Raw genomic sequence first — 27079 nt, forward strand, 5'->3', positions numbered from 1 at the left:
CCAATATTCGGAAGATGACATTTAAGGAAACAAAACTGCAACGCTCCCGTTAGCTTAGCAGGGGTTTGACTCTCATTAGAGATGTCTCCTAGCAACCCAACTGATAAACAATGCTGCAGCGCTAGCATTTGTGATTCAGGTGTACGATTATCAAAAGAGATTATGTTTTATACACCTGTTTCTGCAAGCGTTTGTTAATCAAGCTTTATTATCATGTAATGTGGAAACGAACTCATTTATCGATATTACTTAATAAAGTGAATGTTTATCACTTACTTTGTATATCTCCCTGAGTGTGGACATGTTTGTGTGACATCATGCACCTGCATCTCGGCGAAATCGGAGTTGAGAATTTCTGCACGAGCCTACAAGTTGTAATTCTGACTTCAAGATGCATTCCATTGCACTTTTCCTAGTAGGAAGTTGTAAAATCCGACTTTCCGAGTTGAATGGAACGCAGCACTACTTTTCAAAACTTGATCCGACACTGAATGCTCAAGCAGCCTAATTTAGACTACTGATGTTGCTATAACAATGTTAAAAGCACTTAACAATTTGCTTGAGGTGAAAATCAGTCCTCCTTTCCTGTTTAATTAATCAATCGCACGATCATGCAGAACATCTCAGGGTTTTAAATCCATAAGGATCTCTTTCTCAACGGCAATACCAGCAGTGATGACAGCTGACTCATGATCTCATGCTTTTCGCTCTTGAATTACGTACATCACTTAAAGCGTGATTGCGTCACTCAAGGCTGGCTAGAAGGCCACGACTGGGACATATCCTAAAGATCACACCCACCAAGAACAAATAAATCAATCTGATTGGCTGATTAATATGACAATCTGACTTTAGTTGCTCGTTCATTTGCACCATTGAGGGATTCTGACGAAATTCTGAAGGCCTGAGGGGGTGGAGCTCAAACTCACGTGCTGCTTCGGGCATGTGATTTGTGAAACAGTTGTCAAATTTCACTTGTAAGCATCAAGGAATAAATTCTGACTGGATAAACTTTTCATTTTTCTCTATTTGTTTGTAGATTAATTAAGAGTGGAAAGCGATTAAAAATATATACGCAAAAAAGTTAATTGAGAATGAAAGGATGAAAAATATTTATTTATTTGGCATGTTAGGCCAGCAGACAAGGCTTTGCTGGCCCTGAGAATTCACCACTGCTGTATCTAGAGATGCAAGGGTTCGACTTATGCAATTCAAGATTTTACATGGATTCTATTGGACCCCCTCTAGATTGTATAGGCTTGGTCTTAAAGACACACCCATCTGCTGGTGATGCCAATCAGAAGATGGAGACACAATCCATGTCTTTTGGGGGGGGGTGTTAAGATCCAAGAATTTTGGTTGAGGGTTCAGAGTTTTATATGTGACGTTTTGGGCACTCAAATTTAATTTTGCCCCAGACTCTGTATTTTAGGCGATGGGGTTGTCATCAATATAGGGAATAAACATATAAAAATTGGGTCCTAACCAGTGTTATGATCGCCAGACAAGTCATTTTAAGTGGTTGGAAGTCAGCTGGAGTGCCCCATTTCAGGAGTGGTGCTCGGAGATGGGGAGGGTGGCGGCTTTCGAAGAAGGGTCATATAGAAGACTGGGGAATTTGGATTTGTTTGTTGGGAAATGGGGCAGATATTTGCCGTTCTTGGTGGGTTCTCGGGGTGGAGCACTGGAGAGAGAGGGTAGTTGTTAATGTGTGTGATTATTATATTTTTTATTTGTTTTGTTTTTGGGGTTTTTTCATTTGTGTGTATTTGCTCATGTGTGACCACAGGCGTGTTTGTTGTGGGTCGGGGTGGGGATGGGGAAGGGTGGTATTGGGAGTTAAATGTTGATTCTGTGTATTTATGTTTTGCTTTTCTGTGTTCGATGTAGGAATCAATAAAAATGTTAATCGTAAAAAAATTAATGTCTGAATGTCCTTATATACAAAATATTAAACCACGTAGCATCTGCAAACTAAATTACCACAAAAGACTTTGAAGATTTGTAAAACAAATATGCTGTTTAAAGGTTCAATAAATTTGAAAAAACAAAATTTTCCAGCGATTATTTCATACATTAGACCTTACAGGGTTAATCAGACAGGTTCCCCTTGCCACTGAAACCACAGAAAATCAGACAGAGAACAGGAGGTGTGCAGGGGTGATTATACATACACAAGTTGTCTGATACATCAGTTTTTCACCATACAGAACTCAACCTCAAACCACTGGCAATGTTGCTGTTAACTTCAGATCGGGAAGAGGAGGAAACATTGAGCAGAACTGCATCACAATCAAAACTACGATAGTTTCTATCCATCATGGTAAAATCAAACTTCTTCAATCATAGTTTATGAAAATACATCTACATGTGTGATTCTTTATCTATTGTCTTGCAGCAAAAACTACATTTGAATTTCTTCAAAGGAATACCAGTGCTTGCAAAGCAGCAGAAGAATAGTATTAACATTTTAGGTAAGTTTAGGTTGTAGGCTTTGGTTCTGCGTAAAATAAAGAACCAGATACGCTGAAGTTGTCATGACACTCAGCACAAGTCTTGTTTTCCTGTTGGCTGCACACAAGAATTAACACATAGTCAATGTGCAGTATAAAGGTGGCTGTAAGTGGTTAAATATATGCGAGGAAGACAGGACCACACTCACAATTCATTATACAATTTTAACAATGTCGCCACTTCAGTTTGTTACATTTTCAATGCTGAACATTCAATCAGTCAATGGGAGATCTTAAATCAATATTCTGGGATCAATACAAGTTAAGCTTAATTGACAGCATTTGTGACTTAATGTTGATTACCATAAAAAAATCTTTAAGACATGTCCCTCATATAGTATTTTCAAAAAAGCAAAACTCACAGAATGGAATTGAATGGGCTTAGTCCATAAACATTAAAATGTCAAAAGTAAAGCAACATGACATACTATTTTTTATACGTTTATTGTGATTATAGTGTGATAAAAATCGGGGATTTAATGGTGTTATGGCATTAACCAGATTACAGGGTTTACCTCTGTCATGGTACGTTACATTGTCATAACAATGAAGTTGTAATATTGGATTTAACTTTACACACATAAGGTTATTAAGCAATTTTATTACACTAAAATCATGAAAACATATACAGAGTCTTGCGACTATACTTTTAAGCAGGGTGTATTTTAATGTTTATGGACTGGGCCCATTCTCTTCCATTGTACGTGTGTTCAGCCTCATGCCATCCCAGATGTGTCTGACTTTCTTTCTTCTGCTGAACACAAACAAAGATTTTTAGAAGAATATTTCAGCTCTGTAGGTCCATACAATGCAAGTGAATGGTGACCAGAACTTTGAAGCTCCAAAAAGCACATAAAGGCAGCATAAAAGTAATCTATAAGACTTCAGTGGTTAAATCTATATCTTCAGAAGCAATATGATAGATGTGGGTGATCAATATTTAAGTCCTTTTTTTTACTATGAATTCTCCTCTCTGTCAGTTAGGTGGTGATATGTACAAAGAATGTGATTTGCCAAAAACAAAAGAAGAAGAATGTGAAAGTGAAACTGGGGATTTATAGTAAAAAATGGCTTAAATATTTATCTGTTTCTCACCCAAGCCTATCATATCACTTCTGAAGACATGGATTTAACATGGCAAGAGGATGAGTAAATGATGAGAGAACTTTGATTTTTGGGTGAACTATTCCTTTAAGATTTAGAACAAACCACTGACCAAAAAGTTTGAGGAATATCAATACAGTGCTGCCTTTCATGTAATACATTTTTAATAACGATGGGTCCAACAGTGTGATCAATGAAATTATTGCTCTAAACCTTGAAAATCAGTATAATACTGAAAAAGGAAAACTGAGCTGGAAATCATGAACTGAAAGTTCCTGTTTCCAAAAAAATTATTCATTCATCCATATTACCAAATGCTTGTTTGTAAAACTGTGTTATTCTCCTCTTGTTGCGCAAGCCATGTGAACAGTAGTTTATCTGACTAGCGTCTTTTTGACAATGCTACGTGAAAAGACAATAATGAACCAGGCGGCACAGTTAACTGGTTACAATAGAAGGAGGTCTTCCGTTATCTTTGTAATCAGCTATGCTCATCGTGAACCTCCAAGCCAGGGCTTCTGGTTGTAAATCTACTGAACAGTGGAGTGCAACAAATCACATGGAGGCAGACGTGTTGAGAGGTGCTAAGAGTTTCCTGGCCATTGTGTTGCTATTTGAGAAAATGTTTTCTCAAAAAGGAGAAGTTTGGGTATCAGAGGGTTCCACAGCACGCATGTGTGACCACAGCTCAGATGATTTATCAGCAGTGTGGAGTGTAATGCATTACTAAGTAATTAATTACTGTAATTAAAATACTTTTCCCTTGAAAAAGAAAGGGATTACTCTTAATTGTTTAATAATTTATTTACAGTTACTTCTGATGTAATTGCGTTAAATACTGTATAGACTACAGAACAATTCTATATAAAACATTATTGAATTTAAAATTGAAATTTAACATCTAATGTTAAAATGTATGTTTTCTAATTTAATGCAGCCCCCTTAAATTCTTTGGCCAGTTCATGAATAATTTATTTCATTTTATATGATTTATTTGAAAGAATTAAAAGAACAGTTTCATGTATATCCTTTTATTTTTCTTCTGGTCGAGGCTGATAAGGCTTTTAGAAAGTAATAAGTAATAAGTAATGCAATTACTTTTGAGACAGAGTAATTAGTACAGTAATCTAATTACACTGTAGAATATGTAATTAGTAATTAACAAATTTTTTAGAGTAACTTATCCAACACTGTTTATCAGTGACATATACATATTACATGATGACAACAAATTTCATAAAAATTCTATATTCATTTCTATGTTTAATTCTGGTTACATTGTGTCTTGTTGTGTTGAAGAATAGCTTTAACATGGCTGTACATGTGTAGGTTTCAGTGTGTAGCTTTTGAAGGCCTTTGAGCCCAATTGAAATCTGTGGTCTTAGGGGAAAATGTATTCTTCTGGTTACACCAACTCAACTTGACAAGACTTGTAAAACACGTGGCTAACAAGTTTATTTCTGACACCTCCACGAGTCCATCAAAATTAAGAAAATCCCAAATCATGCTTCTAGTAAGCTTGCTTCTTTTCTCTTAGAAAAAGTGCAGTAAACATGCTTTAAGCTCTCGTTTATATTAGTTTACTGCCTTAAACCTTTAAAGACCGACTTTATTAAGGCAGTTAATAAACAAAAATGAATACAATAATGTTTTTAATTTGCATTAGTTCTAGCAAAAATGAAATTTCTGTCATTATTTACCCACCCTCATGTCAGTCCAAACCTGTATGACTTTTTTTTCTTCTGTGGAACACAGATGTTTTAAAGGATGTTCCGTTCACTGATTTCAGTTCAATAGCAGTTGATAGTGACTCACTTTAAGCTTACAAAAGCACCCAAATATGTCATAAAAGTAGTCCATGCGACATGTGCATCATATTCCAAGTCTTCTAAAGGCGTACAATCACTTTGTATGATGAATAGACTGAAAATAAAGTTGTTATTCACTCTCAAATCAAATCTTTGATCAACTCCTGTAAATAGAATGCAAAATAATATGGCAACATGTCAATAAACCTCAATGGTTCATGTGTTATGACGTCATGACGTTTGGTCACAAGAGACACAAGAACAAATGAGGTATGATGTTTTTGATGTATGTCGCTTTATTTGATTTGTGCTCTGTTTATAGGAGGTAAAGACTTGATTGATTTGATTTGAGAGTGTAAAAATCACATGAAATTAGGTCTGTTCATCATACAAAGTGAGTGTATACCCTCAGAAGACTTGGAATATGATTAACAATTTGCATGGTCATTTTTGGGTGGGAATTGTTTGAACGTTTGAACGTGAGTCACTATCAACTGCTATTGTACATATTGCATCCAAAAAGGATAATAATTAATACTCAGTGGTAGTATTGAATACAAATAATCAGTGAACGGAACATCCTCTAAAATATCTCCTTTTTTGTTCTGCAGATGAAAGAAATGATTATGGGTTTGGAACTTGGGTGAACTATTAATTTGATATTGTCGCATAATTGGTGGTTGAAACAACTGGGCATCATAATCGTAAAAATACTGATTTCTGAATACTGACACAAACTTTTGATCAAAATCAAGCATTCAATCTGCAAAGCTAAAGATAGTTATACTACACAGTCTTAGTATATTGCAGGAAGAGGAGCTGATGTTACATAAAACATTCAAGAGTTGAACATACTTGGGTTTGTAACTCTGTGATCTGCTTTTGAAGATCTGCAATAGTGGCCATGTTCCCTGCCTCTTCAATCTGCTTCTCTTCAGGATTTTGCTGGAGAAAAGAGCAGAGTAGATGCAGTACAACAACAGCATCAGTGTGCAATAAATTACTGGTAGAGTAACATTCATTGGTTGAAATCAGACTTCTTCTACCACTATTGTGTCAGACTAGCTCATCCTGTGGAGAACTTTTCACAGTGACATTAATGCAACCAGATGTCTGTTTCACATCACTGCAAAGTGAGATATAATTTTGGCATTTTCTTGCAAAATCACTTTTGCATTAAAGAGCCGAGAGACAAGTGCGATGTGGAGGCCTAGTCTGAGGGTGTGAACTACGCCGGCATCTGATGGATTGACCAGCAGAGTGAGAGAGATGTTATCATACTTTTGCTTCTAGAAAAAGCAAAAGATACTGGTTCCTTTAAGGGTGTTTGGGTGATAAACAGATGAAGAAATGGCATAGTCATCTTTCAGAGCTTTACAGTGCGAATTCATAAACGGTGTATTCATCACATCCAAAAAGAATAGTCATTACTAGTGATGGAAAAGGCCTTATTTATCTTCAGGGTCAAATGCAGTGGTAGTATTGAACAGAAATAAACTCCACTTTAGGTATGAAAAGATGACTCGTTTTCCTAGCATGCACTTGAATTGGAGAAGTAACCATTGATAAGAATGACTGGAAACTGGAAAACATTCATTTTAATTCTACCTGCAGCTATCAGGATATACAACAGTATTCTTAACAGAATCTTATCATTTCTTAATCAGCACATAGTAGTAAACCAACAGCAGAACAAAAGCTGTAAAGACGTCCACGCCAAATAATGAAAGGGCTTATATTTCCAAGTAGCTTTGGTGTGTAAGCTCAAAAAAATCATCCTATAGTCCACAAGAGAGGGGAAGCTTGCACACAATGTGTAGACAGGACACTGATGACGATGAAAATCGAAAAAGTTTTGTCTTTGCACTGAGCACTTTTTGCACTTTTGCGCTTTTTGGCCTCTCAAAAAACTAAAGAATCGTAAGATTTTTCTACACATTGAGTGCGAGCTTCCTCTCTCTTTTGGATTTTAATCAGCATATACAAATTCAATCAGCAATCTATTTATTCATGTACATATCCATTCCTCTCCATTCATTCATTTATTCATTCATTCATCCACTCCATATTTCACTCTAAGCATATTTACATATTTATTCTTACATGGATCTGTTTAATCACCTTCTTTTTTGCATAACATTTGCAAAAGCACATTCCCATGTTGCGCAACAAGGTATTTTGGTGATGAATAAAGTGCTATCCTATTTTATCCTATCCTGTCCTATACTACTATACTATATTATACTATACTATACTGTCCTAATCTATCCTGTACTATTTTATCTTGTCTCTTCCTGTCCTGTTCTGTCCAATCTTATCCTACCATACTATAATGTACAGTACAATACTACATTTACAATTATTCATTTGGCAGATGCTTTTATCCAAAGTGACTTACAAAAGAGGAATAATACAACATAAGTGATTCATCTTAAGGAGACAGCAGTATGAAAAGTGCTGCATTACATAGTTTCAATTGCATCATAATAATAGTATTCAAGACAGACTAGAGTGCTCTATATATATATATATATATATATATATATATATATATATATATATATATATATATATATGTATGTGTGTGTGTGTGTGTGTGTGTGTGTGCAAAAGTTTTAGGTACTTGTGAAAAATGTTGCATAGTGAGGATGTCTTCAAAAATAATGCCATAAATAGTTTTCATTTATCACTTAATGTCATACAAAGTCCAGTAAAAATAAAAAAAGCTAAATAAATATTCGGTGTGACTGCCTTTGCCTTTAAAACAGCACCAATTCTCCTAGGGACACCTGGACACAGTTTTTCTTGGTTGTTGGCAGATAAGATGTTCCAAGCTTCTTGGAGAATTTGCCACAGTTCTTCTATATATTTAGGCTGTCTCAAATACTTCTGTCTCTTTATGTAATCTCAGACTGACTCGATGTTCAGTGGGGGGTCTCTGTGAGGGCCATGACATCTGTTGCAGGGCTCCCTGTTCTTCTATTCTTTGGGGGCAGTGGTAGCTCAGCGGTTAAGGCTCTGGGTTACTGATCAGAAGGTCGGGGGTTCAAGCCCCAGCACCGCCAAGATGCCACTGTTGGGCCCTTGAGCAAGGCCCTTGACCCTATCTGCTCCAGGGGCGCTGTATCATGGCTGACCCTGCACTCTGACCCCAGTCTAGCTGGGATATGTGAAAAAGAAGAATTTCACTGTATATGTATAATGTGTGATGAATAAAGAAAAATTATTAATTATTATTCTAATCTTTTCTATTTGCAAAAGTAATGTTTGGGAGTCTAACATTTATACTTCTATTTACACACTAAAGCTGAAGATATAAATAACCATCTTAAGACAAATGCTTTTGTGAAACATCTTATGTGCCTAAGACTTTTGCACAGTACTACAGTTGTGCTCAAAAGTTTGCATACCCTGGCAGAAATTGTGAAATTTTGGCATTGATTTTGAAAATATGACTGATCATGCAAAAAAACTTTTTATTTAAGGATAGTGATCATATGAAGCCATTTATCATCACATAGTTGTTTGGCTCCTTTTTAAATCATAATGATAACAGAAATCACCCAAATGGCCCTGATCAAAAGTTTACATACCCTTGAATGTTTGGCCTTGTTACAGACACACAAGGTGACACACACAGGTTTAAATGGCAATTAAAGGTTAATTTCCCACACCTGTGGCTTTTTAAACTGCAATTAGTGTCGGTGTATAAATAGTCAATGAGTTTGTTAGCTCTCACGTGGATGCACTGAGCAGGCTCGATACTGAGCCATGGGGAGCAGAAAAGAACTGTCAAAAGACCTGCGTAACAAGGTAATGGAACTTTATAAAGATGGAAAAGGATGTGGGGATTTATCTGGCACACTGTAATTTGGATTGACGAGACCAAAATAGAGCTTTAAGCGCTATGTTTGGAGAGGGGTCATCAAGGCCTATAGCGAAAAGAATACCATCCCCACTGTGAAGCATGGTGGTGGCTCACTGATGTTTTGGGGGTGTGTGAGCTCTAAAGGCACGGAGAATCTTGTGAAAATTGATGGCAAGATGAATGCAGCATGTTATTAGAAAATACTTGCAGACAATTTGCATTCTTCTGCACGAAAGCTGCGCATGGGACGCTCTTGGACTTTCCAGCAGGACAATGACCCTAAGCACAAGGCCAAGTTGGCCCTCCAGTGGTTACAGCAGAAAAAGGTGAAGGTTCTGGAGTGGCCATCACAGTCTCCTGATCTTAATTTCATTGAGCCACTCTGGGGAGATCTCAAATGTGCGGTTCATGCAAGACAACCAAAGACTTTGCATGACCTGGAGGCATTTTGCCAAGACGAATGGGCAGCTATACCACCTGCAAGAATTTGGGGCCTCATAGACAACTATTACAAAAGACTGCATGCTGTCATTGATGCTAAAGGGGGCAATACACAGTATTAAGAACTAAGGGTATGCAGACTTTGAACAGGGGTCATTTCATTTTTTTCTTTGTTGCCATGTTTTGTTTTATGATTGTGCCATTCTGTTATAACCTACAGTTGAATATGAATCCCATAAGAAATAAAATAAATGTGTTTTGCCTGTCTCAATCATGTTTTCTTTAAAAATGGTACATATTACCAATTCTCCAAGGGTATGCAAACTTTTGAGCACACCTGTATATACTATTATGCTATACTAAAGTGTAGTGTACTATACTATACAACACTGTCCTGTCCTATCTATACTGTAGTGTAGTTTACTGTACCATACTGTACTATACTATGCTATACTATACTGTCCTTACCTACGGTGAACTATACTATACTGTGCTGTCCTATCCTATACTACTATACAATACTATACTATATTGTCCTATCCTACTATACTATACTGTACTGTACTATAATATACTGTCCTAACCTACAGTGTACTATACTTTACTGTGCTGTCCTATACTATACTATTATACAATACTATACTATACTGTACTGTCCTATCCTACTATACAAAACTATACTTTATTGTCCTATCCTATCATACTGTACTATTATATACTATATTGTGCTGTCCTGTCCTAAACTATACTATACCATAGTGTAGTGTATTATACAGCACTGTCCTGTCCTATCATACTATACTATAATGTACAGTACTATACTATTATGCTATACAATACTATAGTGTAGTGTACTATTCCATACTGTACTATACTATGCTATACTACACTGTCCTAACCTACAGTGTACTATTCTATACTGTGCTGTCCATCCTATACTACTATACAATACTATATTATATTGTCCAGTCCTATCCTACTATACTATACTGTACTACACAACACTGTGCTGTCCTGTCCTAAACTATACTATACCATTCTATACTATACTATAGTGCAGTGAACTATACAACACTGTCCTGTCCTATCCTATCCTACTGTTCTATACTGTAGGGGACTATACTATTATGCTATACTATACTATAGTGTACTATACCATACTGTACTATACTAGGCTATACTATACTGTCCTAACCTACCATGTACTATAATATATTGTCCTGTCCTATGCTACTATACTGTACTGTATTATGATATACTGTGCTGTCCTGTCCAAAACTATACCATTCTATACTATAGTGTAGTATGCTATACTATACAATACTGTCCTGTTCTATCCTACTATACTGATCTATACTGTACTATGCTATACTATCTTAACCTACAGTACACTTAACTACACTGTGCTGTCCAATCCTTTACTACTATACTATAATATACTATCCTGTCCTGTTCTATTATATTGAGCCTGAACAGGTAGATCCTATCCTATCCTATTCCATTTGTTCTGCTAATATGTGTTTTAACAGGTTTTTGTCTGTACTGTATTAGCATCTGCACCTAAATAAATTCCTAAGGATTTGCATAACTGTCAGATCAAGTTCTAAAGTTTACTGAAAATAGATATGAAATTGAATCTAATAAATACTACATTTGTTAAATCTTGAGAATAATTTACAACACTAGAAAAACTCTAGTTTACAAAATATGACTGGAGCAGAGAAAACAACACATTAAACAAAGCTGCTATCTGATTTCACCATCAATGTGTAAAAGCTGCTATGTTAGCACTACATGTTTGGTCAAATTATTTTACAGCCCATTTCAGGTTTCTTCATACACACACATCATCAGGCTAACTTAAGTACTTTTTCATTGGTGAGCTATGTGTGAGTCATGATGGAGCAAACTGTAGTATACACTGCTTTCATTTCCTCTGACTTTTATCCAGAAAATGAGTTAACACAAAGCTAGGCTGAGCGAGCAAGTCAAGTGGCATTTAATGATGGTCATGTTCCAAGATTAGCCTTTAGGAAGTCTGACACAGTAATTATCCACCTCCAGTTGGTCAAACAGTGGATGATGTTAGGTGTGCCATTACCTTGTATGCTACAAACTGCTGTCTGCTCTGCTGTAAGTGGTTGTGCAGATCTTGGTTCTGCGATGTCAGCTGCTCTAGATGCTCTTGTTGGCTGCTTACTTGCATTTTAATTCGCTTTAGCTGGTTAATGAGAATTTCATTCTAAGGTGTAAAAAAACAGAAAATGTTATAAAGTGCAAATGATAACAATTAGGATTAATGGTTAGGATTCAGTCACATTCAATATACTGACATCCAATAGCCCTCTGTTACGGGCATGGCAGTTTAACATAGATTTAAAATAATAACAAAGTGCAAGTGATTTCAGTTTTTTCTTTTTTTTTTTAATCTGATTTAAATGTGATTTCTCAAAAAACCCATTAGACATTTCAAGACATAGTTACATCATTTAAATGTTTCCCAATTAGAGATAAGAATGATTTCAAAACCTCAGGATGTTTCAACATGACACTTGCAATGACAATGACAAATGAAAATACTTCAAATGTTAAGTTTAAAATATGCATTCATATAAATTAAAACAAATATGTATAATATCATTATACCAAACTAAGTACCACAGGAACATAGGAACCCTTTGAAAGTCATCCCATATAAAAAAATTCTAAATGCAGAATACGACAAATCATATTTAGTTAATAATATATTCAAATGAATCCAACTACAGTTCTGTGGAAAAGTATTTGCCCCCATCCTGATTTCTTCTGTTTTTGTGTATATCTCATACTAAATTGTTTCAAAAATACAAACTAAATCTAACATAAAACAAAGGCAATCTGAGTAAACGCAAAATAAAATTTTTAAATGATAATGTTATTTATTGAAGCAAAAAAGTTATCCAATACCAACTGGGCCTGTGTGAAAAAATATTTGCCCCCTTAGTTACTAAATCCCCAAATCTATAAAACTGCTTTCATAATGGGGTTCAGCTGGACTAGACACACCCAGGCCTGATTACTGCCAGCCATGTTCAATCAAATCAACACATAAATAGAACTTTTTCAGCAGCATGAAGTTGGCTAAAAGGTCTCACCTAGTAGCACACTATGCCAAGGTCAAAAGAAATTCCAGAAATGATGAGAAAAAAGGTGATTGTAATACATCAGCCTGGGAAGGGTTACAAAGTTATTTAAAATGCGTTGGGACTCCAAAGAACCACAGTGAGAGCAATTATCTCCAAATCTAGAAAACTTGGCACAGTAGTGAACCTTCCCAGAAGTGGCTGACCTTCCAAAATTCCTCCAAGAGCACTGCAACGACTCATCCAAGAAGTCACAAAAAAGCCAAGGACAACATCCAAGGAACTGTAGGCCTCTCTCGCAACAGTAAAGGTCATTGTTCATGACCTTTACTATCAGAAAGACACTGGCCGAAAACCACTGCTGACCCTGAAGAACATTAAGGCTCATCTGAATTTTGCCAAAACACACCTTGATGATCCTCAAACCTTTTGGTAGAATGTTCTGTGGACTGATGAGTTGAAAGTGGATCTGTTTGGAAGACAGGTGTCCCGTTACATCTGGCGTAAATCAAACACAGAATTCCACAAACAGAACATCATACCTATGGTCAAGCATGGTGGTGGTAGTGTGATGGTGTGGGGATGCTTTGCTGCTTCAGGGCCAGAGTGACTTGCAATAACTGAGGGAAACATGAATTCTGCTGTCTACCAGAAAATCCTAAAGGAGAACATCTGGTCATCAGTCCATGAGTTGAAGCTCAAGTGCAACTGGATTATGCAACAAGACAATGATCAAAAGCATAGGAGTAAGTCCACCTCTGAATGGCACAAAAGAAGTAAAATTAAAGTTTTGGAGTGGCCTAGTCAAAGTCCTGACCTGAACCCAATTGAGATGCTGTGGCAGGACCTTAAAAGGGCAGTTCATGCTCGAAAACCCTCCAGTGTGGCTGAACTAAATCAGTTCTGCAAAGAAGAGTGGGCCAAAATTCCACCACAGTGTTGCAGAAGCGTTTGGTTGCAGTTGTTGCTGCTAAAGGTGGCACAACCAGCTATTAAGTTTAAGGGGGCAGTTAGTTTTTCACACGGGTGATATAGGTGTTGGATAACTTTTTTGCTTCAATAAAAAAAAATATATATTTTTGAAAAATGTATTTTGTGTTTACTCAGGTTACCTATGTTTTATATCTCATTTGAAGATCTAAAACAATTTAGTATGAAAAATATACAAAAAAAGAAGAAATCAGGATGGGGAAAATATTTTTCCACAGCACTGTATTATTATTGTACTTCTATTATTCAGTCAAATCAAATAGGCTACACTAAAAAGAAGCTATTGCAAGGTGCATTATTTGACTGAAAACCATTTCACGGTGTAACCAAGCAAAAGCTATCATTAATCTTCTATTCCGCATATTATAGTCCTTCAACTAACTTCTAAACTCTCAGACATGATGAGGTGAGGTCTTTAACCTCTGTCTGCAGCTGCAGCAGTCTGTGATGGCTCTCTTTAAGTGCGGCCTGAGCTAGAGTTTCCTTCAGTCTTGCGCTCAAGAGGTCCACCTGCAGTTCATTCTGCACACTGACAACTTTCTGCTGACCTCCACAATGCTCCTGCTGCCTCTGAGAGACAATGAGATTTATTATTTTTAAATATTTAAATGCAAAGTAACTCTAGTCTGCTTTTTATTTATATATTATACACATGATTTTTATGTATATATTATACAATGTATATATACAGTATACAGTACTGTGCAAATGTTTTAGTTTTAGCATTTGTAAAAATTGTTTTATAGTGAGGATGTTTTCAAAAATAATGCCATGAATAATATTTATCTATCTATTAACATCATACAAAGTGCAGTTAACATAAAAAAAAAAAAACCTAAATCAATATTTGGTGTGACCATGCCTTTAAAACAGCACCAGTTGCACACTGTTTTCCAAGGTTGCTGGCAGATTGTATTTAGGCTGTCTCAATATCTTCTGTCTCTTCATATAATCCCCTTTGGAATGTTTGGAAATCTAAAATTGATATTTCCTACTGACACACTAAAGTAGAAGACATAAAATAACCAACTTAAGACATGTTTTTGTGAAACATCTAATATGCCTAAAACTTTTGCACAGTACCACATATGCAAAAAGGACTAATCTGATGAGACATACAATACATGTAAAAGAACTGGCATGTTGATGTGCCAAAAATCTGTCCAAGTGTGTTAATAGTAGACACTTTTATCTACAGATTAGTGTCCTTAATAAAGGCCACATCCACACTCACCTGCCATTTCGACTCCAGGTCTTTAATGTGCTGTTTCAGCTCTTTGAGTCCAGTAAGAGCCTCTGCTTCCCGCAGTCTACTGCTGATCAACTCATTCTGCAGATACATCACACTGCCCTCATCAGACACAGTGCTGCTCTATAATTCACATACATACACACATATGATTAATGAACCAACACCATACCTGTCTATACATGCAGCATATATTACATGTCTAACATCCTTAAACTTACATATATTTACAGAAGAGCAAACACAAACTGTATATGTTAGAAAACTGTGCTTAAGATATTTTCTATAAGAAAGAAGAGGCAAAAGTGCAAACCCTTCACCTCTTTTATCTGCAAGATCTTAGCCTTCATCTCTTTTAAAGTGCTATGTGACTTGGCCTCATTAAGCCAAGTGTTCTCCAGCTCTTTCTTCAGCTGTGACACCAGTTTCTCAGAACATCTCTGGGAGAGAGTGGTGCATGGGGGAGTAAGGACATGGACATCTCTTAAAGTACAGTATCATATATATTCTACCATATACACTCACTGAGCGCTTTATTAGGAACACCTGTACACCTACTTATTCATGTGAATATCTAATCAGCCAATCGTGTGGCAGCAGTACAATGCATAAAATCATGCAGATACGGGTCAGCAGCTTTAGTTAAGGTTCACATCAACCATTAGAATGGAGAAAACAAATTGATCTCAGTGATTTAGATCGTGGCATGATTGTTGGTGCCAGATGGGCTGGTTTGAGTATTTCTGTAACTGCTGATCTCCTGGGATTTTCACACACAACAGTCTTTAGAATTTACTCAGAATGGTGCCAAAAACAAAAATCACCCAGTGAGCGGCAGTTCTGTGGACGGAAACGCCTTGTTGATGAGAGAGGTTAGCAGAGAATGTCCAGACTGCTTTGAACTGACAGAAAGGCTACGGTAACTCTGATAACCACTCTGTACAATTGTAGTAAGCAGAATAGTGTTCCTAATAAAGTGCTCAGTGAGTGTATATTCTCCGTGGTAGCATAATATACTCACCTTCTCCAGTATGTCAAGTCTCTGCTTTAAATGTTTGTTTTCTCTGAATAATCCCTGGTGAAAAGGCAAGAGAACAAATGTTACAAGCTGGCTTGACAGAAACTTGCTGGATCTATTCATAATCACAACTTTACAGATGGAATTTTCTGTTCCGTCAAGAAATTTGAAGGGGGGAAAAACATGGACTCACATTAAGTTCTTCTTGTTCCTCCAGCTCTTTTGCCTTGATTGATGCATAATCCTTTCTCAATCTAAAAAGAATACGAATACAAACGATACAACTGAATGTACAAAACAAGGATCGTAGGAACATTTTACTGTAGAGCACTTACTGTTTCATTTTCCTGGGGTTGTATTTTATTTGAAATGCTGCTTTAACCATTCTGTCAGGATCTAAATCTTGTGATTCTAAATTCTGCAAGCACTGAAAACAAAAAGACTGTCAAGAAACACACTGAGGATTTCAGAAAGATGAATTGTATATACAGTATATAACACAAATATTTGTCAAAAAAAAAACAAAAAAACATTGTTATGGCTGGACAATGACAAATCACCTTTGCAAATTTAGAGACCAATTTAGCTGCAAGCAGCAATTATGGGGCCAAGCACACCAATAGCATGTAAGGAAGTATGTTTGGACACCACTGATAATGATTTTAAGAAAAGCAGCATAAAAACGAGTGTCCCTAGATGATACACAGCAAATTTCAGGCAAATTTTGTGCGTGAACGCAGCGCTGCAACAGCTGGCTGATCATATCACAGACATGGAACAACAATACCCGGACTGAGTTGTTATTATTCTTTGCGATTTTAACAAAGCCAATCTCACCCGTGAACTGCCAAAATACAGACAGCACATTACATGTCCCACCAGAGACAGAAATACACTGGATCATTGCTACACAACAATAAACGATGCATATCGCTCTGTCCCTACAGCAACTTTGGGAGTCTCTGATCACTGTCTGGTTCATCTTCTTCCAAATCTAATCTTTTCACATATCACATGCCCGAAGCAGCACGTGAGTTTGAGCCCCACCCCCTCAGGCCTTCAGAATTTCTTCAGAATCCCTCAACAGTGAAAATGAATGAGCAACTGAAGTCAGATTGTCATATTCATCAGCCAATCAGATTGATTTATTTGTTCTTGGTGGATGTGATCTTTAGGATATGTCCCAGTCGAGGCCTTCTAGCTGGCCTTGAGTGACGCAATCACGCTTTAAGTGACATAATTTGAAAGCGAAGAGCGGGAGATCTTGCTGACGAGTCGGCTGTCATCACTGCAGGTATTGCCATTGAGAAAGAGATCCTTATGGATTTAAAACCCTGAGATGTTCTGCATGATCGTGCGATTGATTAATTAAACAGGAAAGGAGGACTGATTTTCACTTCAAGCAAATTGGTAAGTGCTTTTTGCATTGTTATAGCAACATCAAGAGTTTTCTAAGTGTAAATTAGGCTGCTTGAGCATTCAGTGTCGGATCAAGTTTTGAAAAGTAGTGCTGCATTCCATTCAACTCGGAAAGTCGGATTTCCTACTAGGAAAAGTGCAACGGAATGCATCTTGAAGTCAGAATTACAACTTGTAGGCTCGTGCAGAAATTCTCAACTTTGATTTCACCGAGATGCAGGTGCATGATGTCACACAAACATGTCCACACTCAGGGAGATATACAAAGTAATTGATAAACATTCACTTTATTAAGTAATATCGATAAATTCCACATTACATGATATTAAAGCTTGTTTGTTATAAAAAAAAAAATTATTGATTCATAAATTAACATAAGAAATACAACAACATCTATATAATGAATCAAAAACTTTTAACATTAAACCCCCACTATATCCCCTCCCCCTACCAAACTCTCAAACCACCCTGACCCCCCCACGAACACCCCTGTGGTCAATAGAATAGACACACACATACAGAAAGCTAAAAAAAAATAAAAAAATAAAAAACTTTAAATTACTCCCTCCACCGCCCCACCTCGAGATTCCCTCAAAAATGCTAAATAATTGCCCCATTTCTTATTGTAAGTTTCCCTAACCCCCATCCTAATACTCGACCCCTCCTCGAAGGCAGCCACCCTCCCCATCTCTGCGCACCATTCCGGGAATGAGGGTGCTCCATCCGACTTCCAACTCCTCAAAATAACCTGTCTACCAATCATCACACTGGTCAAAACCCAGTCCTTCATTTGCTTATCTACCAAATCCATGACCTCCCTATCACCCAAAATACAGAGTCTGGGGCAGAACAAGACCTGAGTGCCCAACACATCACACACAAAACTTTGCACCTTCAGCCAAAATTCTTGGATCTTAAGGCACCCCCAAAAAACATGGATAGTGTCTTCATCTTCAGTATGGCATGGTGTCCTTAAGACCAAGCCTATACAATCTAGAGGGGGTCCAATAAAATCTATGTAAAATCTTAAATTGCATAAGGCGAACCCTTGCATCTCTAGATGCAGACTTTATGTTTTTTAGAATCCTTGCCCACACTCCCTCCTCCAATACCAAGTTTAAATCTTTCTCCCATAATCTTTTAAGAGAATTAAAAGCTCGGTCCCCCAGACTCTGAATTAACAAGGAGTAATACACTGATGCCTCATGACCCTTCCCAAAAGCAGCAATCACCACTTCCAGAGTATCTGCCACTCTAGGGGGGTGTATGCTACTCCCAAAAACAGAGCAGAGCAGGTGGCGCAGCTGTAAATACTTATAAAACTGAGATCTGGGAATCCCAAAATGTTGAACCAAATTTTCAAAAGATCTCAATACTCCACCCTCATATAGGTCACCAAGTGCATTAACCCCCTCACAATCCAATCTGACCAACAGAAAGGGGACTTATTAATGCATAGTTTAGGGTTCTGCCATATGCTCGAGGCAACATTTAAATAAATATCAGAATTAAACACTCTGGACGCTTTTGTCCATATCGAGTGTAAATGCAAAATAACGGGGTGCGACTTAACCTCTCCAGCTAGTTTAATCGAAAGGCTTTGCAGTGGCGAGATAGGGGCAAGAACTTCCTTTTCAATACAAAACCAGGGAGGAGCTCTCTCAGGTAGAAGCGACCAATGAACCAAATGTCTAAGACTGAATGCATCATAATAAAATAAAATCTTGGGTAGGCCTAACCCACCTTTGTCAATCGGCCTATGTAATTTACTGAAATTTAACCTGGGACGCTTACCATTCCAAATGAAGGACTTCACTATGCTATCAAATTGCTTAAAATAAGAGAGAGGGACATCTACAGGGAGAGATTGTAGCAGATAGTTAAATTTTGGAATGCAATTCATTTTAATAACATTAACCTTCCCAATCATCGATAAGTGTAATGAAGCCCACCTGTCCACATCATTCGAAAACCTTTTTATTAAGGGATCAAAATTAACTCTGACTAAATCAGACAAATTTGCTGGGAATAAAATTCCCAGATACTTAATTCCCTGTTTGGGCCACATGAAGGTGCCCAGCTGGAAAGCCATTACTGGACAGTACGCTGTCAAAGCCAAAGCTTCGGATTTAGACCAATTGACTCTATATCCTGAGAATTTGGAAAAGGAGTTAATAATTTTGTGGAGGTAAGGCATGGATCTAGTGGGGTCGGAGACAAATAATAAAATATCATCTGCGTAAAGCAGAAGCTTATGCGCTACACCTCCCGCCGTCACCCCTGGAAAATCATCCTCCTTTCTTATTGCGGCTGCTAATGGTTCCAGGGCAAGACAGAACAATAATGGGGAAAGAGGGCAACCCTGCCGGGTGCCCCTATCCAGAGTAAAATAATCTGAAATTAACCCATTTGTTTGTACCGCTGCTACAGGGTGTCTATAAAATAAACTTAATCCAACCAATAAATGTATTCCCGAACCCATACCTTTCCAAAATCTTGAAAAGATAATCCCATTCTACCATATCAAACGCCTTTTCGGCGTCAAGAGAGATGGCAGCAACCGGAGATTGTTCATTTGCTACTGACTACATGATATTGATGAAACGCCTAATATTATCAGAAGAACTACGGCCTCGAATAAACCCCACCTGATCTATATGTATAAGAGATGTCATAACTTAATCGATTAGCCAGAATTTTGGACAACATTTTTACATCTAACTGGATCAGCGAAATTGGGCGGTAACTTTTACACTCGCTTGGATCTTTATCCTTTTTTAGAATCAGACTGATCCGGGCTTGTGTCATGGTTGGCGGAAGCTTTCCATTCTTTAATGAATCACTATAAACTTCTAACAAAAGTGGCGCCAGTTCTGTAGCATAAGATTTGAAAAACTCAGCGGCAAAGCCGTCAGGCCCTGGAGCCTTGCCTATAGGCAGGGACTTAATTACCTCATCAAGCTCCTCCAAGGTTATCTCAGAATCAAGAGAGTTTTTTTGCTCATTCGTCAGTTTAGGGAGATCTAATGGTTCCACAAAGTTCCTAATATCTTCATCAGTAGACGAAGATGTGGACCTATAGAGATCAAGATAGAACTCTTTAAAAGCATTACTAATATCAATAGCCGAGGTAAATATTTCACCACAAGCAGATTTCACTGAGGGAATGATAGAAAAAGACTCTCTCTGCTTTATATATCTAGCCAAAAGTTTTCCTGCTTTATCACCTGACTCAAAGTATGACTGTCTTGCCCTGAATAACCAAAACTCCACTTTCTGTGACAGAATAGTATTATATCTGTATTTCAAATGAGTCAATTCTCTGAGGCCATCAGATGACATACGGCGCTTCAGCTCTGCCTCTGCACTTTTAATATTTCCTTCCAACTCCACGAGTTCTTGTGCTTTGGATTTTCTGATGAATGAGGCATACTGTATGATCCGACCCCTAAGAACCGCCTTAAGTGCCTCCCAAGCCACGCCCACAGAGGATACCGAGGACCAGTTGGTCTCCATATAAACACTGATTTCAGTCTTTAACATTTGTTGGAAATCAGGATTTTGCAAAAGGGACACATTAAGCCGCCAACTATAAGATTTATTTTTCTCTATATGTGGCATCACCTCTAAACTCACCAGGGCGTGATCTGAGACTAAGATATTTCCAATTGAGCAATCAACAACAGATGAAATAAGGGATTTGGATATTTTAAAAAAATCTATTCTAGAATAAATCTTGTGGACTGATGAAAAAAATGTATAGTCCCTACCAGATGGGTTCAAAATTCTCCAAATGTCTGTAAGACCAAGATTTTTACACATCCTGTGAAGCATCAGTGTTGCTCTAGGGGGTTTACACACTTTCGCTTCACTATGATCAAACACTGAGTCCATCAAAAGATTAAAGTCTCCTCCCAATATTATATCATGAGGGGTGCCAGCGGATTGCAACATCCCTTCAAGATCTATAAAAAAGCCCCGATCATCAGCGTTAGGTACGTAAATATTAGCCAAAATCAACCTTTGCCCTTGAATTTCAGCTAAAACAATAATTACTCTTCCTAATTTATCTTTGCTCTGTTTGAGACATTTGAATTGTAGATGTTTATTTACCAATATAATGACTCCCTTGCTCTTACTTGAGCCAACACTAAAGAAAACATGTCCACCCCATATCTTCCCAAATTTTTCAGCTTCCTGCGGGGAGAGATGTGTTTCTTGAAGAAACACTATATCATATTTCTTACGTTTATGAAAAGTAATAACCTTCCTTCTTTTATGGGGTGCCCCAACCCATTCTCATTCCATGTGGAGAGAGATAGTACACTCATATTAACATCTGACATTTTGATATAGAAGAAAAAATAAATTGTGTGTCAAAAACAAAATTATATAGACCACATTCCCCAATAGTGAAACAATCAACCCCCGAACAAAACAAACAGAAAAAAGAAAAACGTGCGCATTAACCCCGCGCACGACAGCGCCAACCGGTGTCAATCCCTCTAAACTCAAAAGGTCCATGAACGCCCACGAGTCCCCACGACAACTTTGCCAACAAATTGCTCAATTTTGCCTCACAAATTTGTGAGGCAAAATTACATAACAGAAAATACTTTGTAAAATAAACCCAGTCAATAGGAAGAATGAACACTAAGAACGTGTAGATTCATTCACAGAACTGTTTTAAAGGTGTGATCTTCCACAAGACAAATTCCAGCTGATATAAAACTGTTCATATTCCTCGGACAGACAAACGAATGTTCAGTGAGCCAGCTGTTATGAGTTCAGCGGACGACGTAGTCATTCCAATGTCCCATAAAAAAAAAAACTCAACAAAACAAACTACAGCCAGCAGGAGGAATAAGCATGAAGAACCAACAGATTAACCCACAGCTGTTCCAAGGAGTGTTATTCAACAGAACAAGCTCCAGCCACTAGGCGGAACCAATACAAAAAGAAACAACACCGGCATCCCGGTTCCCCGGATGGTCGAGTCAATTCACTCGGAGGCTGCATAAAAGTATATACCATGACTTACATAATCCGTCGGGCTTCATAAAAAACATCCTTTGTGTGAGCAGCATGTAGATATTTTGCGGTCATCCGTAGTGTCCACTCTCAATCTGTCCGGGAACTTCAATGCAAAAGTAAACTTTATCATTGCAAAAGTTTCTTTAAGGAAAAGTGTTATTCACAAAACAAGCTCCAGCCGCTCGGCGGATTCTATAAAAGACATTGCCAGATTTGGACATGTGAATACTTTGCGACCGACCTTCGTTTCTATTCTCAGTTTGGCAGGAAACATCAGAGCAAACGAGATGTTTTTCTGATGTAAGAGTTTCTTACATTTCTTGAACCGATCGCGTTTCTCTCTTGTCGAACTCGCAAAGTCCGGGAACAAGAAAATATTATGGTTCTTCCAAGAAAGCTTCCCTTTGCTCCTCGCCTGCCGCAACACAAGATCTTTATCGGATGATCTCAGAAATCTGGCCAGAATCGATCGGGGTCTGTCTCCCTCAGCAGATCTGTGAGCCGACACTCTGTGAGCTCGCTCGATTTCCAGCTTGTGGCCTGTTATGTCGAGCAGACTCGGGAAAAACTCGTCTAGGAATTTCACCATATCTCTGCCCTCCTCAAGCTCAGGAATTCCAACAATTCGAACGTTATTCCTGCGGCTTCTATTTTCAAGATCTTCAAGCTTTTCAAGGAGATGTTCCAGATCAACTTTGGTCGCGGGTGAATTAGCGGTTAATTCCCTCTCCGAAGATTCCAGAAAATCGATTCGTTTTTCAACATCAGTCACTCTTGTACCTAACTCGGAGAATTTTATTTCCATCGCCGTGATCGATCGACGTATTACAGCGAGATCCTCCAAGTCAGCAAGAATCTTCGTCAACATCACCGACATGTTGGACAACTGACGCTGGATCTCCTCTCTCGCCGCGCCATCCAAATCGAGTCCCCGGTCTGTAGGCCTGTCGGGGCTTTCATCCTGAACACGTAAGTGTCTTTTAATGTCTCCTGAGCCCGAGGATTTTGCTTCTTTGCCATGTTTTGCAACAAAGGGCAAATGTGTAACTGGGTGTAACAAATTTCACAAGATTATAATATGAAAATAATCGAAAATTCAGCAAAGTGCGCAGAGCTCGTCGCTCACACGTCTGCTCTTTGCATGGCGTCCAGGGTGTCTCGATATTAAAGCTTGTTTAACAAACGCCTGCAGAAACAGATGTATAAAACATTATAATGTCTTTTGATAATCATATCTGAAGCACAAATGAAACGAAATTAATTGCAAGCAACATTTAAATCACAAATATTATTAGATAGATTTTTCCAGGTATTATAGACCTCCTTGGTAGATTCATATGAAAAATTATGATTTTTGAATGTCTGTTCAGGAGACGTTCATTTCACAAAACAGTCATGCTGCAGTTAAAATTAGGCTTGCTTGAGCATTAAGTGTCATTTCAAGTTCTGGCTTTCATGTGTGGACATGTTTTTAAAATGTCAATTGGTATTATTAATTAGCTGTGACATAATGTATGATGCCCAAAGGCACAGGATGTCTTATTCATTGTGAAACTGTGTTTTCTTAATGGCATGAATCACACTGAAGGCCTAGACTTTAAATGCACGGCCCGCCTCACAGATACTGTGACATCATATATTGGTTTCTGTGAGGATATGTGCATTCCAACTAGGACTTAAGATACAACAATGACAAACCATGGTTTACAGCAAATCTCAGGCAGCTTCGTCATGCCAAAGAGGATGCTTACAGACATGGGGTTAAAATCTTGTACAATCAGGCCAGGAACACACTGAATAAGGAAATCAGAAAGTCACAGTCTCACACCCCACACCCACACTGATCTTCACTTCACACAAACATCAACACCTCCTGCAACCACCCTCCTCCTTCTACTCAATCTGCATTTAAGATCTGTGAAGAGGAGGTGTGCCGTGTCTTCCGGAAACAAAAGACAAGGAAAGCACAGGGCCCAGACGGTGTTTCAGCCACTTGTCTAAAATCCTGTGCTGACCAGCTGGCCCCCATCTTCACACAGATCTTCAACAGATCACTGGAGCAGTGTGAAGTTCCCTGCTGCTTCAAAAACTCCACCATTATTCTTGTCCCAAAGAAACCATAAATCACAGGACTTAATGACTACAGACCCATCGCTCTGACATCTGTGGTCATGAAGTAATTTGAGAGACTGTGTTGGCCCACCTGAAGGACATCAGTGGACCCTTTCTAGATCCCCTTCAATTTGCTTAGAGCAAACAGGTCTGTGGAGGATGCAGTCAACATGGGATTGCATCATATCCTGCAACATCTAGACAGACCAGGGACATATGCAAGGATCCTTTTTGTAAATTTCAGTTCAGCTTTCAATACCATCCTCCCAGCTATTCTCCAGACTAAATTACACCAACTCTCTGTTCCCATGTCTATCTGTCAGTGGATCACCAGCTTTCTGACGGATAGGCAGCAGCAAGTGAGACAGGAGAAATTCACTTCCAACACATGTACAGTCAGCACTGGTGCCCCCCAGGGATGTGTGCTCTCCCCACTACTCTTCTCCCAGTATACCAACGACTGCACCGCCAAGGACCCCTCTTTCAAGCTCCTGAAGTTTGCAGATGACACTATTGTCATCAGCCTCATCCAAGATGATGATGAGTCTGCATTCAGAAGGGAGGTTGAACGGCTGGCTCACTGGTGCAATCAAAACAACCTGGAGCTGAACACGCTCAAAACAGTGATGATAGTGGACTTTAGGAGGAACACCCCAGCACTGACACCACTCACCATTCTGAACAGCACTGTGGCAGCAGTGAAGTCATTAAAGTTCCTAGGATCAACCATTTCACAGGACCTGAAGTTGGAGACCCACATTGACTGTGATAAAGGCCCAGCAGAAATTGTACTTCCTTCGCCAGCTGAGGAAGTTCAACCTGCCACAGGCGCTGCTGATACAGTTCTACTCAGCAGTCACAGAGTCTGTCCTCTGCACTTCTATAACTGTCTGGTTTGGTTCAGCTACGAAATCGGACATCAGAAGACTACAAAGGACAGGATTATTAGTTGCCTCCTGCCCTCCCTTCAAGAATTGTACACTTCCAGAGTGAGGAAAAGGGCTGGAAAAAATCACTCTGGACCCCACTTACCCTGCCCACTACCTTTTTGAACTGTTGCCTTCTGGACGGCGCTACAGAGCACTGAGAACCAGAACCGTCAGGCACAGGAACAGTTTTTTCCCTCAGGTTATCCATCTCATGAACAGTTAAAACTGCCCCATTGAGCAATAATTATGTGCAATACACAGCTTAGTCTATTTATATTTATCCATCGTACCCCACCTACATTCCCTTACATCTGTATATAACAGATTTGTATTTGTATCTGTACATATGTGTGTGTGTGTGTGTGTATAATATATATATATATATACACACACACACACAGTTGTGCTCAAAAGTTTGCATACCCTTGGAGAATTGGTAATATGTACCATTTTTAAAGAAAACATGAGTGAGACAGGCAAAACACATTTCTTTTATTTCTTATGGGATTCATTTTCAACTGTAGGTTATAACAGAATGGCACAATCATAAAACAAAACATGGCGACAATGAAAAAATGAAATGACCCCTGTTCAAAAGTCTGCATACCCTTAGTCCTTAATACTGTGTATTGCCCCCTTTAGCATCAATGACAGCGTGCAGTCTTTTGTAATAGTTGTCTATGAGGCCCCAAATTCTTGCAGGTGGTATAGCTGCCCATTCATCTTGGCAAAATGCCTCCAGGTCATGCAAAGTCTTTGGTCGTCTTGCATGAACCACACGTTTGAGATCTCCACAGAGTGGCTTGATGATATTAAGGTCAGGAGACTGTGATGGCCACTCCAGAACCTTCACCTTTTTCTACTGTAACCACTGGAGGCCTTGGACTTTCCAGCACGACAGTGACCCTAAGCACAAGAGCGTCCCATGCGCAGCTTTCGTGCAGAATGCAAATTGTCTGCCAGTATTTTCTGATAACATGCTGCATTCACCTTGCCATCAATTTTCACAAGATTCCCATGCCTTTAGAGCTCACACACCCCCAAAACATCAGTGAGCCACCACCATGCTTCACAGTGGGGATGGTATTCTTTTCACTATAGGCCTTGTTGACACCTCTCCAAACGTAGTGCTTATGGTTGTGACCATAAAGCTCTATTTTGGTCTCGTCACTCCAAATTACAGTGTGCCAGAAGCTGTGAGACACGTCAAGGTGTTGTCGGGCATATTGTAACTGGGCTTTTTTGTGGCATTGGTGCAGTAAAGGCTTCTTTCTGGCAACTCGACCATGCAGCTTATTTTTGTTCAAGTATCATCGTATTGTGCTCCTTGAAACAACCACACCGTCTTTTTCCAGAGCAGCCTGTATTTCTCCCGAGGTTACCTGTGGGTTTTCCTTTGTATTCTGAACAATTCTTCTGGTAGTTGTGGCTGAAATCTTTCTTGGTCTACCTGACTTTGGCTTGGTATCAAG

The 27079-nt window shown here is 38.5% G+C and overlaps 1 protein-coding gene across 7 annotated transcripts in view; it reads right to left on the minus strand.

Annotated features, from left to right (window-relative positions):
- Positions 1-27079, minus strand: part of LOC127442435 (ecotropic viral integration site 5 protein homolog) — a 39361-nt gene that overhangs the window by 5036 nt on the left and 7246 nt on the right. Inside the window, exons 9-17 of one of the 7 annotated variants that reach the window (XM_051700477.1) lie at positions 16449-16555; positions 16307-16367; positions 16117-16170; positions 15416-15535; positions 15081-15218; positions 14267-14416; positions 11836-11976; positions 6281-6370; positions 1811-2571 (exon numbers count right to left, since the gene is read on the minus strand). In XM_051700477.1, the coding sequence (XP_051556437.1) occupies positions 2545-2571; positions 6281-6370; positions 11836-11976; positions 14267-14416; positions 15081-15218; positions 15416-15535; positions 16117-16170; positions 16307-16367; positions 16449-16555 (888 nt within the window). In that variant the 3' untranslated portion in view covers positions 1811-2544. The other 6 variants (XM_051700473.1, XM_051700476.1, XM_051700471.1 and 3 more) reach the window with 6 other exon arrangements.

The sequence above is a fragment of the Myxocyprinus asiaticus genome, chromosome 6, assembly GCF_019703515.2.
Source record: "Myxocyprinus asiaticus isolate MX2 ecotype Aquarium Trade chromosome 6, UBuf_Myxa_2, whole genome shotgun sequence".
Lineage (NCBI taxonomy): Eukaryota > Metazoa > Chordata > Actinopteri > Cypriniformes > Catostomidae > Myxocyprinus > Myxocyprinus asiaticus.